General features: G+C 46.1%; 2 protein-coding genes across 2 annotated transcripts; one reads left to right on the top strand and one right to left on the bottom strand.

Moving 5' to 3' along the window:
• The first annotated feature begins 27 nt into the window (after positions 1-27).
• Positions 28-1,920, top strand: LOC131123645 (transmembrane reductase CYB561D2). Its single transcript, XM_058065482.1, has 3 exons — positions 28-443; positions 543-580; positions 1,177-1,920. The coding sequence occupies exons 1-3, from the start codon at positions 311-313 to the stop codon at positions 1,678-1,680; spliced, it is 675 nt and encodes a 224-aa protein (XP_057921465.1). The 5' UTR covers positions 28-310; the 3' UTR covers positions 1,681-1,920.
• rad54l2 (RAD54 like 2) lies at positions 1,894-16,965 on the bottom strand. Its single transcript, XM_058065457.1, has 22 exons — positions 16,802-16,965; positions 15,671-15,866; positions 15,116-15,416; positions 14,812-14,948; positions 14,578-14,721; positions 13,566-13,798; positions 13,320-13,502; positions 11,840-11,973; positions 11,566-11,762; positions 10,734-11,076; positions 10,494-10,671; positions 9,399-9,611; positions 9,187-9,305; positions 8,690-8,808; positions 8,242-8,341; positions 7,937-8,142; positions 7,684-7,859; positions 7,099-7,295; positions 6,613-6,797; positions 5,849-5,938; positions 5,690-5,782; positions 1,894-4,879 (listed from the first exon to the last, which is right to left on the bottom strand). Exons 2-22 carry the CDS (start codon positions 15,813-15,815, stop codon positions 3,969-3,971), a joined length of 4,404 nt encoding a protein of 1,467 aa, XP_057921440.1. The 5' UTR covers positions 15,816-15,866; positions 16,802-16,965; the 3' UTR covers positions 1,894-3,968.
• Between the last annotated feature and the right edge of the window lie 51 nt (positions 16,966-17,016).

Here is a 17,016-nt window from a genome sequence, read left to right on the forward strand (position 1 = left end):
GTGGAAAAATTAACCGGAAGTAGCCGGAAGTCATTTCGTGTAGGCATTCTGCTAGCATGGCGTGTTGCCTGCCAACACAGCATCACTACCAAACAACAGATATGTCCATTATTAATTTTAAAAACAGTTATTTACTCAGAATTGCTCGAAGGGACGCAGTATTTCCGTTGGAGTTAGTTAACGGTGGCTTTTGATCCAGATTAGGGACTCAGAGTTTACCTCAGGTGGTAACTTGACGCGACGACTGTGAGCCGTCAAAACAAAAGCTTCCAACATTTTGCGTTTTTGTCGACTTTTAATCACATTAAAAATGACTCAGATCAAAGAGTCCGAAGCGGAACCTCGATTATTCGCGTTTACCCGAATAGCATCTGCAGTGCTGACACACTTTCTCGGCGTCGTCCTCACAGTCTTCGTAGCGGTTCTGGCCCGACCCGGTACAAGTGAGTGGTCCATTTTATGTCATCACACGCAAACTCCTTAATTTCACCGTCCGTGTGTATGATATTATGTGCTAATTGGTGACTTTGTTGTTCTTATAGGTTGGTTTTCTTGGCATCCTTTCCTCATGACACTAGCTGTAAGTTGGGTCGTTTCAAAATAAAGCTTCAATCACGTGACATGTTTGCCTTGCTGTGATTGGTCAATGTTGATGAAGCGCGCCTGCATAGTGTAATAAAGAATTGTATTATAATCGAAGTCATTCATTTACAGTAGTTAGTGTTTATTATTGTACTTCTAGTTACTTTGACTTGTTTATTCTTTTTATTTTTACATTCCACCTTCTGTGGTCCCAAATGTGAATCATAATCATTAATTTAACTGAAAAACAATTAATTTAACATGAATATAATGAATTAAATGTGGGGATTATCAAATGTTTTTATATTAAATGAATTTTCATGAATTTATGACACATTTAATAATTATGTATTTAATTCAAATTTACATGAATTAATTGAAGAAATTGTGTATTTATTTTATGATTTAATGTCACATTTGTGTTTAATTACAATTTAATTTCATGAATGACACGTTTAAATAATGTGTATTCATTCGCATTAGAACACTACAAGTACCTCTGCCGCCAACTAGTGGATATATTTGGCACTGCAGGAATGAATACATCCATTTCTTTGTTGACTGATTTGTACATGTTGTCTTCCTTTCCATCAGTTCTCCCTCTTCATGACCCAAGCCATCCTCCTCTTCTCCCCCCACGGCTCACCCATGAGGAGGTTCTCCCACAAGGTCAAGGGTCGCGTTCACTGGCTCCTACAGTGCGCCTGCATCCTGTGCGCTGCGCTGGGCCTGGCCGCTATCTTGTACAACAAACACCTGCAAGGCAAACCTCACTTCACCTCCTGGCACGGCCTGCTGGGCCTGCTGACGTTGGGTGCGGTGGGGGTCCAGGCTGTGGCCGCCTTGCCCCTGGCGTACCACTCCCTGGCCAAAGGCTGGTCGTTGGCCAAGTTGAAGAGGTATCACGCAGCATCCGGGCTGGTCACGTACTTGCTGGGCGCCGTCAGCCTGCTAATGGGGATGACTTCTGTGTGGTTCACGGCGTCTGTCAGCCATGCTGCCTGGTACCTGGCGGCAGTCTGCCCCGTGCTCTGTGGTCTCATCGTCATGAATCAAGTCACCAGCGCGTATGTGGCCAGAAAACGCTCAGTGTCATAACAGCATCTGAACACTTTTTCTTCTTGATTGTAATAAAAACAAGACTTTTTTAATGCAGGAAAAAAAAATTCTGCATACTGGAACAAGCAGGTGCTCCTTTTATATAAACAATCTTTGATTGTTGTCGCCTCTGCTGAAGGTGACTGATTATACTATTTTTCACCAATTTAATACTCAAAGGTCCCACAATTGTGTATTGGAAGCGTGTTGTCCAAAATGTACTTCAGCTTTTATTAAAAAGCACTGCAATAGATGAGATCTTTTATTTTGAAAATAACGTTGACAACACAGTCATGTTCTGCTTTTATCCTGGCGAGTTGTCCAATTATTACTGGCTCAGCCAACCAATAGAACAGAAGAGAACACAAAAATAATACATAAATAAATACATTTCAACAACAAAACGCTCAAATGAGGGAAAGTACCATCAAATGAAAAAAAAACATCTTAAAAACATGTAAATATTCCATCTATAAAAATGAACATTGTGGACATGAATAGACAGATGCAAACTGTATACAAAGGGACCATACGCTGTTTCCCACAGGACTGCAATCTACGTGTGGCAGGGGATTAAAATTGACACAGCTTGCTATGATGCATTTGCAAAAAGCACAACAAATGTTTCGAACGACACTGAACAAGACAGTCGTCTGTGAGTGCTTTATAGGATGGGGGTGGGGCCCACGCTTGTTGAGAAGCGCAAGTGGCTTTTTTAAAGAAAGTATTTAGAGGGGCAGCAAAGCTGGCAACGCTGATCCCCAAGGGGGCCAGCACGTAGTGTCAACACCATGATAGTAACTCTCCTGTCAGTCACAAGAGTCCGAGACCAAACAACCCCAAATTCAGCGTAACTCAAATTTGTGGGGTCAGTCCGTACAAAAACTAAACGATTGCAGACTTGTAAGCCATCATGGTTTTTTCATCTGAAGGGGGGGTGTGCAAACTTCTCCCAACGAGGGCCACTCTAGGAGCCAACTGTCATTTTTGCTGTTTTTTTATTTTTATTTGTAAATTACATTTTTACATTGTGTCACCCTTTGGACAACGCTATCTAGCGGCTACTTACTAAAAGCACTAACTGATCCCTACATCTAAGACGTACACCCCAATAACAGAACGCAGGACGCCATGGTCAGCTGACTGCCGTGATGGAAACGTTGGCTCTCATGTGAAACGTGTGGTTTGACAACAGTGAGCCTTTTTTTTTGCTTTGTTTTGTTTTGTGATGAAGTATTAAGGCTAAATATGAAAGAAGTCGTGTTACATTCATTGCAGCTTTAAGAAATTATAAAAAAATGGAGTATCTTCATAGACGCTATAAAGCCAACATCTCCCTACACACGGCACAGTATTGATATAAACAAGGACTACTATTGTATGTACAGGATTTCCTTTCAGTGGGGTGGGGTGGGGTGCTCGCCGTGGCTTTTCCAGGGATTCTTTCAGGCCAGTTGACTTCACTTCTCAAGGAAATTTGAGTGACGATGCTTTCACTGCAAATCCAACATGAGAGGCCGTTTCATTTCATCAGGATTCAGAGAAAGTGAAAAGCACTGATGGCCTCAAAATGTTCTTCAGAATGATTTCTATCTACAAGAGGGTGTTGCCTGTCATGTTAATGTGTGTGTGTGTGGGGGGGGGGGGGGGGGGCTGTGCTAGAAAGTCAATCATCTAACAGGAAACCATGCCAGGAAACTGATGTCTCCAACACGCCCCGCATAGAAAATATACATAATCACTCCTTACCCTGCAAACTCTGTTTTTCTCCGGAATGATGGCGAAGACAGGAGATGAGTTCCCAATAAAAAGAATGGTGAACCCCCCCCCCAGCTTCAAGCGTGTGTACTACATATGTACTTCCCAGAAAGGATGACAGCCAGGGACAATGCTATGCAAACAAGCTGACACGTCATTAAGAGTAGTCAGCGTACAGCTTGTTTACTATCCACCCACCGCCATCAACCAAAAAGCATGGAAACCAAATGAGTCAAGCATGGTAGTGCATGAGTGCTGCTGGCACTGGGGAGCCGAGGTTCATCTCCACCACTTCAGCGCCATCCATGAGACCATGGCCTGAGAAAGCGTTTGGCAACAGAGAAAGAAATGTCCGTGCTGGTGTGGGAACGGCGTGGTGTGACATAACAATGGCTGCGTGTTGAGATGCTGCTGTACAAGCCGCACACTGACTACTCTAGGATGTCCCAGGAAATAGAATTGATGAAATTAAGTAACATGGTGATGATGATGATGGTGGTGATGTGATGCACGTGCTCCTACGTGACTTCCTAGTGTCCAGTCACCTCTATGACATCATCATCAGAGCTGTCACCCCCGTTCTCCGTGCTGCGGTGTCTGTCCGCCTGGGTCAGCGCCGCCCCCAGCAGGCTGGAAGCTGGGTTGCTGAAATGGGATAGGTAGCTGGACGTACTTGAAGAGGAATTCGGCGTGGGGAAGCCCGCTGAGGCGGAGAGAAGCGGGGCGGGGAACATCCTGGGCTCAGGCAGCAAAGACTGGCTGTAGTTGAGAGGGAAGCCAGACGATAGTAAACCTGCCACGTTGGGGTTCATCAGGTACGGCGGCAGGGAGGACGTAGTCGGGGCCGGCGATGCCGACGACACGGGAATGGCAGCGGAGGGCGAGGAGAGGATGGTGGACAGCGCGGATGAGGAGGGTGGAGGGAGCTGTCCATTGCCGGGGGCGGAAGGGAAGACGGTCTGGAGGTCGGAGAGGGTCTGTCCCGGCGCCTGAAGGAACGAAGATCCACCGCTCCCGCCCATCAGAAGAGGGTGAGTCATACGTCCCAGCAGCGAGGAAGAGTTCAGACCCACGGGTGGGAATGCCAGCCCGCCGGAGTTCAGGGAAAATCCGGGGAATTGCGACGCAGCCGAAGTCCGTTTGGGTCCCGCCTGTGCACCACCTTGGCCGTCGGCGTGCTTGCGTTTGCCGCACTGCGTCTCTAAAGGCGAGCTCAGGAGGTCGTCGTCGGGTGGCGCGCGGAGCTCCGGGATGCGACCGCCTCCATCCGACGACGCGGAGGAGATGTCGTTTCCCGCGGCGGCACTTGCGGATGCGGCGTAGCGGCTGAGCTCGCGGAGAATCTCGGAGCTCAAGGGAGAGGAGGACCGCTGCTCCCCGTTGGGCGAGTGCTGCTGCTCCACGGGGGACGCGCAGCCATTACTCAGCAGATGCTGGCCGTCTGTGGAGGCCATGCACATAGTACAGAAATGTCAGCTACGCTACCTTCCATTCACTAATAGACTTATTAGGCACAACATGACAAAAAAAACAACTTTCTTGCAATAATAAATAAAATCCACCCATCCATCTTCTTATGGGGGCAACAACCTAAGCAGGGAGTCCAGAATTTTGGGCGAGAGGTGTGGACTGGTGGCCAGCCAATGGTAGGGCACATACAATAAACAACCAATCACACACATATTCATACCTATGGACAATTTGGAGTCACCAATTAAGCTAACATGCATGTTTTTGGAATGTGCGGGGGAAAGTGGAGTACCCGGAGAAAAGGCGCACACACACACACACACACACGGGAAGAACATGCAAACTCCACACAGAGATGCCCAGTACCACTTAGTACTGGCAACGCAGACCAAGATCTAACACGGTCATAGAGGGAACAGAGCACCTGAATGAGGTGGTCTGGTACCCCATACTTCTGGAGTATTCCCCACAGCATCCCTGGAGGAACATGGTCCCATGCTTTCTCCAAGTCCACAAAACAGTAGTTGGACAAACTCCCAAAGAGTCTGGAGCTGGTCCACAGTTCCGCGACCAGGACCAAAACCACACTGCTATATTTTCATTGTACTTTTTACATGTTCAAATTTAATCTGGTGTGGTAGACCCACTCCCACGCATCGTCTGCTCTCGTGAGACAGCAGTGACTAGGATGGATGAAGCTGCTAACAAACAACATTTCGGTCTCCACATTTCGAGGACCGTGTGGCCAAGACATCTGCTGTAATTTAACATGCATGCGTACCTCTTGGAACAGCGGAGACCCCCACGGTCGGGCGACTGATCTTTCCAGATCTTATTGCAAAAATCCTTCCGTCGTTGGTCCTTATGTAGGTACCTGTGGAAGAAAACACTCCATGATGAACTCAGTACACTCAAATAGTGAACTTCTTGCAGTGTTTACCTTTGGAACCTCGTATTACGTGGATGCTCTCCCCGGCGCTGATTCGAGCTTGGACATCTGTTGCGCTGTTGGCTCCAGGGATGACAATGTCTGGAGATTGGCAGAACGGAAGCATGAAGAAATATTGATTCATTGCAGATAGAAAGAAGTTTGTATGTACAGTAAACCTCGGATATATCGGACTCGGATATATCAGAAATTCGCTCACAACGGACAGATAAAAAAGAACCAATTTTTCTGTAATGCATTTCCAATAAAAATTCATTGCATATATCGGATTTTTTATAACGGATTTCGCCTATTTCAGACAAAATCTCCAGTCCCGTTCCAATGCATTTCCATTAAATTTCCCTGGCATATATCGGATGGCCGCATCGTGGCGCTCCGATTCGCCGAATCGTGACAGGCCGCTATACGACGTCATTTGCAGCGTTTGCAGCGTTGCCTGCGCGTCCAGGTACATTGGAAACATAGTCAAGGAAGTGCCTTTTTATAACGGATATACCGGATATAAATCCGATATACGCGTAAAATGGACATTTTCCGGTATACGCATATAACGGATTTCACTTATATCGGACAAAACCAGTGGGAACAATTGAATCCGATATATCCGAGGTTTACTGTATAATAACCTACCAACCGAGGGTCAAACAGGACGTGTGTACGATAATAGCGTTAGCTCCCGTTAGCTACTTATTAACGCGTTGTCTTTGACAGCCTCAATAAAAACCCAATCAGCCAAACGACATTCATGCCAGTACCAGTTGTGGTGACGATCCTCTGCACGTACACGCCGGCCTTCTGCAGGAAATTGACGGGTAAGCTGCCTGTGGAGCTGGGTCCGGCCACGCCCATGACCACCTGGCGAGGCATCATGGGGATCGGCGTGGACTGGATGGGCCTGACACTCGCCACCGGCTTGTCGTCGGGGCGGACCATAGGACGCCTGGAGACAGTAAAGGTATGACAGCGTACAAAAGGTCTTCTTCCTACAACGATGGCGTTTTAGTGTAAGGTGGAACTTCAGGAACAATGTCAAGGAGCAACAATGCACTCAAAGATGGCTGCCACTCCGTCCCACCAGACGCATGAAGAAGAAAAGGCAACACCACCATGCAGACATGTCTGTTGGATATGACTTGTCATGGGAAGTGGTGCTCCCATGCCCACTGGTTAATACTAGGGACCCGTCTTCTTGGTGAAGGACCCCCCCAGTCACGTGATGAAAAGGTGGACGTGCAACTCACCAGACACGTTGGTTGAATGCTGCTATGTTAGCCAGCGTGTGGTTGCTGCTTGGATAGTAAGGGGCGTACGAGGGCCGAGAGTAGGGCACGGAGGCTCGCTTCTCATCTTCGTAGCTCTTTTTGGCTGCTCTCTTCTCCGCTTTGGTCAGCTTGGTCTCCTTCCGGTCCACCAAAAGAGACTCGTGGTGGAAAGGTTGCTGTTGGAAGTAACCAACAAGCAACAAGCGTCTCATTGAAAGCAGAGAATGATGAGGTATTCATTTAGCTAAGCCACAAACGGGATGCTAATGGGAAGCAGGTTCAATTCACAACTTTGTCTACTTGAGTAATTATGTGGAGGGCATGAGAAAGTTGGAAGGAAGATAGCTCTCTTTGGGTTACTTGCTGATGGATTAGCAGGCAGAAGTCTTTCATTGCAGGTGTCAAGTAAATAAGTCCAAGTCAGAATGTGAACTTCTTCATCGTTCTGTCTGCATCATGGCAATAAATGACTACAAATGATGAATATCTTCTGGATGAGGAGATTTATTTCTTTCTATAATACAATACATGAGTAATACAAATATGAGAATGAAAGCGTGTTACCTTGGTGATGAGGTGTGGATAAAGCTGACATGCTCCATATATGACTCCCTCAAAGTCTTCCACGGCATTCAGGTCTATCTTGTACGCTTCAGGTTCGTCCTCCACAAAGTGCAACAGTGACTCCACTTCCTTACGAGTGAAGTTCAGTGCCGGGTTGAGGTCGTCCACAACACGGTCTGCAACCACGCCAGCGCCACTTTAACCAACTGATTCCATCTAGCCCCGTCAAAGCCATGTAGCCTCGCTATCTTACCAGACATGCCCTGTTTGGAGACCTGTCTGTCATAAATCTTCTTCTCCAGGCTGAAGTCGCAAACCAGGCGGTAAATGTAGCACGGCTTTTTCTGACCGTAGCGGTACACCCTGCACACTGCCTGGGCATCGTGACACGGGTTCCAGGAGGCATCAAACACCACAACGCGGTTGGCTCCGATCAGATTCACGCCCAGGCAGCCCGCCCTGGGAGGAGGAGGAGGACAACAGTAGGCTCATGCAGGTACAAGCTTAGGTGCTCCTCAGTGTGAAGGAAATTACATTAAATTAAATGAAGACACACACCTGGTAGAAAGCAGGAAGAGCCATGATTTGTTGTTCTCTGGGTCATTGAACTGATTGATTAGTCGCTCTCTTTCTGATGCAGATGTACTCCCATCCAGTCCTACAAACAGATACATTTAGCTCATCAATAAAAGGAACAAATCAGCATTCTTTGGGTATACATGACTCACCCCCTATAATCATCTACTACATATATTTACTTCCAATAACAAACAAACAACAATAAGACAACATTTTGTTTATTTTTCCCCCTAAATAAGGTGAGAAATTTTAATGTGCAGCATTAGACAGCAGTGGTTTTCCCCACATGGATACCAATAAACAAGTGGATGCAGTCACAGTTAGTCAACTGCTCACTGACAGTTTTTTCCAACATTCCAATGTGACTGCTGTGAAGAAAACTCTTGACCTTCTGCAAAGTCGGAGAGACGGAGCCCTTGGAACTTACGGTAGTAATTGAGGTTGCGAACCCAGTTGGGGTTGTGAGAGTCAGCAGAGGCGACGTCTGATGGAACGGGTCTCTTTGATAAGAAGTCTTCAATGACTGTCAGGGTGGATAAGCTTTGGCTGCCAATGCAAAGAGAATTATTCAGACAAGTGAATGAGTGCAAGTGTTTTATACATTACCATTGATAGCAAGTATGCACTAAAAGCTGGAATATGAGCGAGGGAACACCTTCATTAAGTGGGTGAAGTCATTCATCAAGGCATCTATGAGAGCCGAGGCCACTATTTGAGGAAACATGTCAAGGCAAGGGCATTCGAGTTGTGTTATTGAGACACTATCTCCCACCCTGCACCCCTTCCAAAAAGATTTAGCCACTACAATAACAAGAAACTCCACGCCGTCTCTGCACGGCGTGAGAGTGTAGCCATTCTTGGCTTAATTGGAGTGGAAATGGTTTGGATCCTGCACCACCCTGTCCCACTAGCTGGTTTTCTTACCTGAAGACCAACATCTTGTCTCCTCTTCTGACGCTCTCATCGATCAAATGAAAGAGCAGCACCATCTTGGCAGAGTTTTGCAGAACTCCTACCCGGTAGTTTGACATGATTTCCTTTGCCTATGACCAACAAAAAGACAAAATTATGGGATGAAGATTTATAAATGATTACCGTGGAAGTGGCTATGAATGGCGATGAAGGTAACGTCCTACCCATTCATACGTGATGACTTGATTGCTTCGATCCTGGGAGGGGTTGAGCAGGGGTGGAATGTTGTTGGCTTTGCTGTTGCCCGAGTCCGACCCTTTGCCTTTGAGGCCTGCACAGCGAGTGCTACTGGTGATATCGTCCAGATCCAAGTCGGGCTCGTTGCTCTGATTCTCTTTCTGCAAAGCCTCGTAAAGCACATCCGGGTGATTCCAGATCTAGGCACAGATGAGGGGAAAAGGCAAGGGGGGTGTCAAGAGACATCCAATTCACAGGACGAGACGAGATTGGATCCACAGGAACAAGACCAGATGGGATTGTAACCTTAATTTTAAGAAAAGTATGATGATAAAATATGACTGGATTTAACCGTGTCACAAAAGCAAGGATGGGGAGTTGCGGAATAAAACATCCACACTTCACTTGACGACGGCGACACTGGGAAGACCAAAGTAGGTTGGACTACAGGGTTTAACGTGTGTCCAAGGCATTTATGTATGATTCCAATCATGCCTGGCACAGTCTGATTGGGCAGCTGGCCAGACATATATACAGTAAACCTCGGATATATCGGACTCAGATATATCGGAAATTCGCTCACAACGGACAGATAAAAAAGAACCAATTTTTCTGTAATGCATTTCCAATAAAAATTCATTGCATATATCGGATTTTTCATAACGGATTTCGCCAATTTCGGACAAAATCTCCAGTCCTGTTCCAATGCATTTCCATTAAATTTCCCTCGCATATATCGGATGGCCGCATCGTGGCGCTCCGATTTGCCGAATCGTGACAGGCTGCTATATGATGTCATTTGCAGCGTTTGCAGTATTGCCTGCGCGTCCAGGTACATTGGAAACATAGTCAAGGAAGTGCCTTTTTATAACGGATAAAATCCGATTTACGCATATACCGGATATAAATCTGATATATGCGTAAAACGGACATTTTCCGGTATACGCATATAACGGATTTCGCTTATATCGGACAAAACCAGTGGGAACAATTGAATCCGATATATCCGAGGTTTACTGTAATCTGCCGACACTCACAGGAAGCAAGGAACGGCATAGAAAAAGACAAAGAAACGGTCTTACCTTGCAGCAGACACAGAAGGCCTTGAGAGGGTTGAGACCAAGCCAGCCATTATTCCCTGCCTCTCTGAAACGATTCATAAACTCGGTGTACAGCGCTTTCTGTATCGGGGAGAGCCGCACCAAGATCACGTGCTCCGTCTTGATGGGAAGCTGATCTTGCAGAACGTCATGGCCACGTCTACAAAGCATAAATAAAAGTTGAGTGCCCTGCTAAGCGTAAGATTCTCCCATCCAACCCACCTCTGGACAAACCCCTCCAGGAGACTGTGCAGCACGTGGCTACGGTAGCGCATCAAGCGGACGTCTTGGGGCGTGCTGTCCATACACTGCCCGTTAAGAATGGGCCGCTCAAACATGTTGCTGAACTCCTGGCGTGTGCCTAAGAAGTCCGGTCTGACAAAGTCCACCATGCACCAGTATTCAATGAGGTTGTTCTGTAAGGGGTAACCCGTCAGTACCACGCGGCGCCGCGAACGGATATTCTTCAGAGCCTGTGAGGTGCTGGCGTGGTAGTTCTTAATGCGGTGGCCCTCGTCGCAGATCACCACGTCTGGACCAGGTCGTACGATGGACTTTTCGATACCTAAAAGCAAAGAATTCATTTATTCTCACTTTGTTGTCTTCAATTCCATTCTTCAATTCCATTCATCCGTCCATCAATTTTCTATGGCGTTTATCCCCACTAGGGTCGCGGGGTATGCTGGAGCCTATCCCAGCTGTCTTCAGGCGAGAGGTGGGGTACACTCTGGACTGGTCGCCACCCAATCGCCGGGTAGGTATGAATGTGAATGGTTGTTTGTCTATATGTGCCCTGTGATTGGCTGGCGACCCGTCCAGGGTGTACACCGCCTCTCGCCCGAAGACAGCTGGGATAGGCTCCAGCACCCCCGCGACCCTCGTGAGGAAAAACGGTAGAAAATGAATGAATTAATGCATCAACATGGAATTGAGTAACAGCAACCCCGACCAACACCACAGTGAAATATCTACACTTAATCCATATGATCGGGTGGCTGATTGGAGCATCCCTAGTATGAAATATTCTTAGAATGTAGTGAGAGCTTCCTCTTGCCTTTCATCAGTTCTTGCTGTCTGTCCTCCTCATCCAGGTCGATGATGACAGGCCCCACGGGCTTCTTTGATTTTCTCTTCTTCCCCGCAACAAAACTCTTCTTCATGGAAAGGAGCCGGTACATCTCGTACCCCATCAGCAGCACGCCTCCATCTCGGCTCCAGTCGTCCACCACCTTGGCCCGGGCCAGCGTGGTCCTGCAGGACACACCAACCGGGGTGATCAACAGCGCAAAGATCAGATTCGCTCACGGATGGTGCAGCGTGTTCCGTACTTGTGCTCGTCGTTCAGTATCTGAACTTTGAATGTACGTCCGGCCAGCAAAGCTGGGTCGGTGTCGGGGGACAGTGCCTCCTGCGGTGGGAGCCACAGGTTAAACTCCGCCAGCCAGTTCTGTAGCGTATTGACCTAGTGTGATGGATAGGGTGAAGAAAAGCAGTCAGAGAGCTTCCAACACCATCAGTGTCTCACAAAAGTGGAAAAAGTACATGTGTATTAGCAGGAACCTCTGTGGAGATAAATGGCATGGGCTGAGGAACGGGAGCGCTCAGATGATGTGTTCAAAGCAGTCAGACATCACAGAACACTTCTATATATATATCATACAAGGTTGTAATCAAGGAAAGTAGGATTGCTTTTGTGTAGTGTTCAGCGTTTGTAACAGCTCATTCATTTGCTGGTAGTACATGCTACAGCTATTGATGGAAGACCTTAGGTCAGGGGTCTCAAACTCAATTTACTTGGGGGCCACTGGAGCTTGGGTCTGGGTGAGACTGGGCCGCATCAGGTTTTCCAAAAAAACAACCCAAAAAACGCACTTATTAAAAACAGAAAAATGAATAAACTTTTCTTTGGTTTCGATTTTCTACAAGAAAAGCTCTGATAAAACATTCTACTGTTCTCAAATATCTTACTTTTTATTTTTCTGCACAAAATAAGATGAAAAATAAATAAACAAATCAAAAATAAATCAGTAATAAATAAATATAATAACAATAATAAAACGGCAAATAATAAAAACTTAAGAAACCACATATAGTTGGTGGGTAGAGAAATTATTTTTTCAGATTAAAATTAACAAAGCATTATTAGAGCCCTGTAGACACGACAAAACACGACTATAGTCACATTTATACTCTTTTTATTTACAACATATTGCGCAACTGCAGGGTCTTGAGACACATGCTAACTCGCAAACTAGAGAGCTTGCGACCTAAACGGTAGCCTTCAAGTTATTTCCTTTAAACTTAAATAGCCAAAAATGTACCACTTCCACACGGATAGGGAGGATAACTATTAACAGTTATTTAACCTTTAACATGAACATTAATCAAACGTAATAATTTTTTCTGGGTACATGATACCATACAGCATCCATATCAAACTTGCACGGGCCGCACTAACATTAAACTTTCATATCAAGGCATGGGCCTCAAACTAGTGTCCTGTGGGCCACATTTGGCCCGCGGGCTGCGTGTTTGAGACCCCTGCCTTAGGTGATTGGGGTTACTCCCAAGAAAAGCATGGGAGCTGCTAGATTTCAGCCCTTAAATGAGACTCTTATGATCTACTTTTCTTATCATCATTATCTTTGCCCAAACAAGTCAACCCGGGGGGTCCAAATGGATCCATCAGCGGAGGAATCATTTGTTCCAGGACTGTATATGATATAGGGCATCTATTGTGATACGACTCCCTTGCTCCCTCACCTGGAGATGATGTGCACACGGACAAAAGAGATTGAGGTGACTCACGGGAACAATGGCCAGGACGGTGTGAGCCTCGGTGTTCCTCAGCAGGATGTCAATGAAGGAAATGATCTGCAACGTCTTGCCGAGCCCCATGCTGTGAGCGAGGATGCAACCGAAGCCGCTGCTGCTCTTGTAGCGCTCCAAAGACTCGATCAAGTTGTCATAGAGAAACCTGATCCCGCCCACCTTGAGAAAAGATTTGGCACGTGGGAAATTTGTCGGCTGGAAGAAGACGAGAGGTGGAAATACCTGGTGAGGTTTGACAGCCCTGGCCAGCTGGGGAGCCAGGAAAATGTCCTTCTCCTCGGCAGGGTGGTTGATATTAACCAGCACGCGGCCCTGGGCGTCAGGCAAGTTGAGAGCGTCGTTGATGTGCGCTCCGCTGCTCTCCTCTGTGCCGCCGGCGCCACCTTCATCCTCATCCCCCGACTCGCTGCTTATCTGCAGGGCATCCTCGTCCCCAGAACTCAGCTCGATGATATCTGTGCCGTCAGAAAGACTCTTATCAGCGTGTGCTGCACAACCGTACTTCCACACACGCTGGCTGGGGAGCATTCCTTTACTAAATTACAGAGTCCCAGCCATCCCCAGGTTATTGCTGGTCTACTTGGATTAATGAATACTTTACAAATGCCATATTAAGAAGAGTATAAAACGCCTAATGACGTTATCATTCTCACTTCGTATAGTTTTACCAACAAACTACCATCGCAAAGTTGAGTAATCTGACTACAACAAAATTGACAGAAGAAATACATTTAGCTAGGGAGATTAAGTCAGATAAAAAATATTGGATTTTCCAACTTACTATAATATATTTGAAAATGTTAAAGAAACAATATATAAATATCAAAACGAACATTAAAAACTCAAAATTAAAGATAAAATTAGGGATGTCCGATAATTATCAGTTTTGGCTTTTTTCCTGATCATGAAAACCGATATTTAAAAATAAAAAAACACATATGTGTTCGTTCCACCACAGGAGATATGTCATATTACACATGTCGGTATCGGAAATTGAGAGTTGGACATTATCGGCTTTCTGAAAAAATCCAATATCCAACGTCCCTAGAAAAATACAATGTAACTATATTTCAAAGGTCTTAAAAAAATAACACAGTTTAAATAATTAACAAATACATATAATATTTTTAAAATAATACTACTAATAATAGTGCCTTTTGAGGTGGATTGAGTGAATTGATTGGCGCAAGGCGTCTACTTTAAAGCACATTGAAAGAACTGCTATCCGCGTTACCATCTCGAATAGCAGCTAGTACGGGTAGTTGGGAATCTGCGTTTTCGTCTTCATCCCCGCTGCTGTCCAGGCAGATCACGTCCTGCTTGCCGAGGAGGGCGGGGACCAAATGGGAGACCTCTCCTAACAGTGAGGAAGCATCCACTGGTGGAGAGATGAGAACGGGGAAATTTAGGTCCAGGCCCTGCAGAAGAGTCTACATAGTTATCGGATGAGGGGCATATAAACATGAACCTAGTTGTGCTTCTGGTAAAGTAGGCGCCAGCATCGGGAAGTCTTTTCTTTGCTGCTCCAGACGTTTGCGCCGCTCCATCTCCTCCTGTTGGGCAGCCTTGGTTCCTGCCTCCAGCTGGTCATCGTTCAGCAGCTTCCTGTGAGCACAAAGCCCAGGCTGATGGCAAACAACAGTGTAGGGAATGTTCTAAACTAGCATAGGAGGGAAATATGACATCATACTGAGAAATAATTAAAAATAGCTGAAAAAATGCAGTGTCAGTGCATTCAGTGGAATTTACAACCAAAACAAAGACACACCCACCTGATATTTTTTCTCATATGTGCAGGCTTTGCAGGCTTGGAAGGTTTGGAGTGTTTTGACGGCTTGGGGGATTTGGTCAATTTGGAAGTTTTGTGTTTCTTTGACTTGCTTGGAGTTGGCTTGCTCTGGCTAGACTTGCCAGGGCTGGCCGGAGGCTGAGACCGAGAGGCCGGCCTGGAGGGGGCCCTGGAGGACGGCTGGGATGCGGGGCCCGACGAGGGCTCAGAGCGAGGCTCCCCGGAGGTAGATGAAGCGGAGTCCCGGCTTTCTTGAGCTTTTTCATGCCAGCTCTGAGCACTGTCTGAGATAGGAGACACCATTTTGTTTCATCAAACATCATCACAGTGCCTGAGAGAAACAGCATTGTGGCCAAGGCTTTTCAAAGTGTGGCGGACAGCATCTTGAGAAGATGAACAAACATCTTTTTCAAACCTGCTAAGCTAAACTTGGCTAAGTTTATGGGCAAAATTAATCATCTTTAAGTTTCTAGCGACACTCTGAAGACCCCTGATATAGAAAACACTACTTCCATCCATGCAATAGAAATTCTCTTACCATCATCCTCATCATCTCCACAGTGTTCGTCCTCATCGTCCTCCTCCTCCTCCTCCAAATGGCCATTGTCCTCCTCCTCATCGCTTTCCTCGTCACTATTAAGGCTGGGATCCAGGTCACTCTCTGAAAAGGCCTCTTCAGACATGGCGTCTTACGGGGCTCTTACAGTATTACCTACACACCTTCATCGAGGGTCCTAAAAACAAACAAGTCAACAGCTCAAAAGGAGTGACTCATCTGCAAGTGTCATGTAATTGCTCAGTTCAAAAGTTCGGTTATTTCTAACCAATTTGGGGCCACTCGGGCATCAATTACCCGTACCGAGTGGGCCCTAGCTGTCTGTCAATCAAAGCTTGGACAGGTTTGATGGATATAAGCAATAGTGAATTAGTGTTGTGCTCGCCCTTATCTGGATTCCTGAGCTGCATCCAGGAACCCCCACCCTAGCTGTTTGTGGAACGTTCCCGTACAGGAAGTCCCCTTCTAGTCAACATCAAAAACCTGGTACTACTCTCAACATGCTGGTGTTTTCCCTGTACGTACAGTATGATCGTATAGTGGGTGAAAAGAAAATGATCCAACCGAAACGATGACCTTATAAATCACTCAAGTCTATACATGCACACTCGAGTACTAGTTGTCAGTTATTCCAACAATGACAACTAGAACATCAGTGAATAAATGCATTGCTGAGGAGTGCATGCAACGTTTTCATTTGACGCCAGCATTTGAATATATCATGCATGATGAAAAAATCCTCAGCATCTGCAAGATATAATGGCAGTTACTGAAAAACATTCATCCTATATGCTTGTAACGTCTACCTACAGTACTATTGTTTCTCTGTCACAGGCATCAGATCAAATGTGCTAGCTAGTTATAAAACAAGAAGCCTAACGGCATACACTTCCCTCTTTAAACAGTCAAATAATCTACCTCCGAGTGTGACAGAAAAGCATCGTTCCTTCACCAAAATGTTCTTTGTTCCTTAAGGCAGAAAGATAAGAATAATCGCGCGTTCTCACTGTAACGCTCGAGCAGCTAACGTTAGTCGAAAATGACATCTATGCTAACATTCCCTGCTAGCCAGGCGCCTCAAGTATCAGTCGAATAAACATTTTAGCAACATACCGTGTGCGCGTATGCGATGCCCTGTTCAAAAACGTCGATGTTCAAGCACGCAGCAGCCCAAAAGTGAATGTTTAAGGTGACTGAGATAGTAACACCGATAAACGTTTGTTAGTTCCAATTTTTTTCCAGTGTTACAGTAAATACCTTCCTCTGTGTTGCATACAAACAAGTGTTCCGTGAGTGAGAATCCCACCAGAGAATACAACTATTATGAC

The sequence above is a fragment of the Doryrhamphus excisus genome, chromosome 1 (genome assembly GCF_030265055.1).
Source record: "Doryrhamphus excisus isolate RoL2022-K1 chromosome 1, RoL_Dexc_1.0, whole genome shotgun sequence".
In the NCBI taxonomy this organism is placed as follows: Eukaryota; Metazoa; Chordata; class Actinopteri; order Syngnathiformes; family Syngnathidae; genus Doryrhamphus; species Doryrhamphus excisus.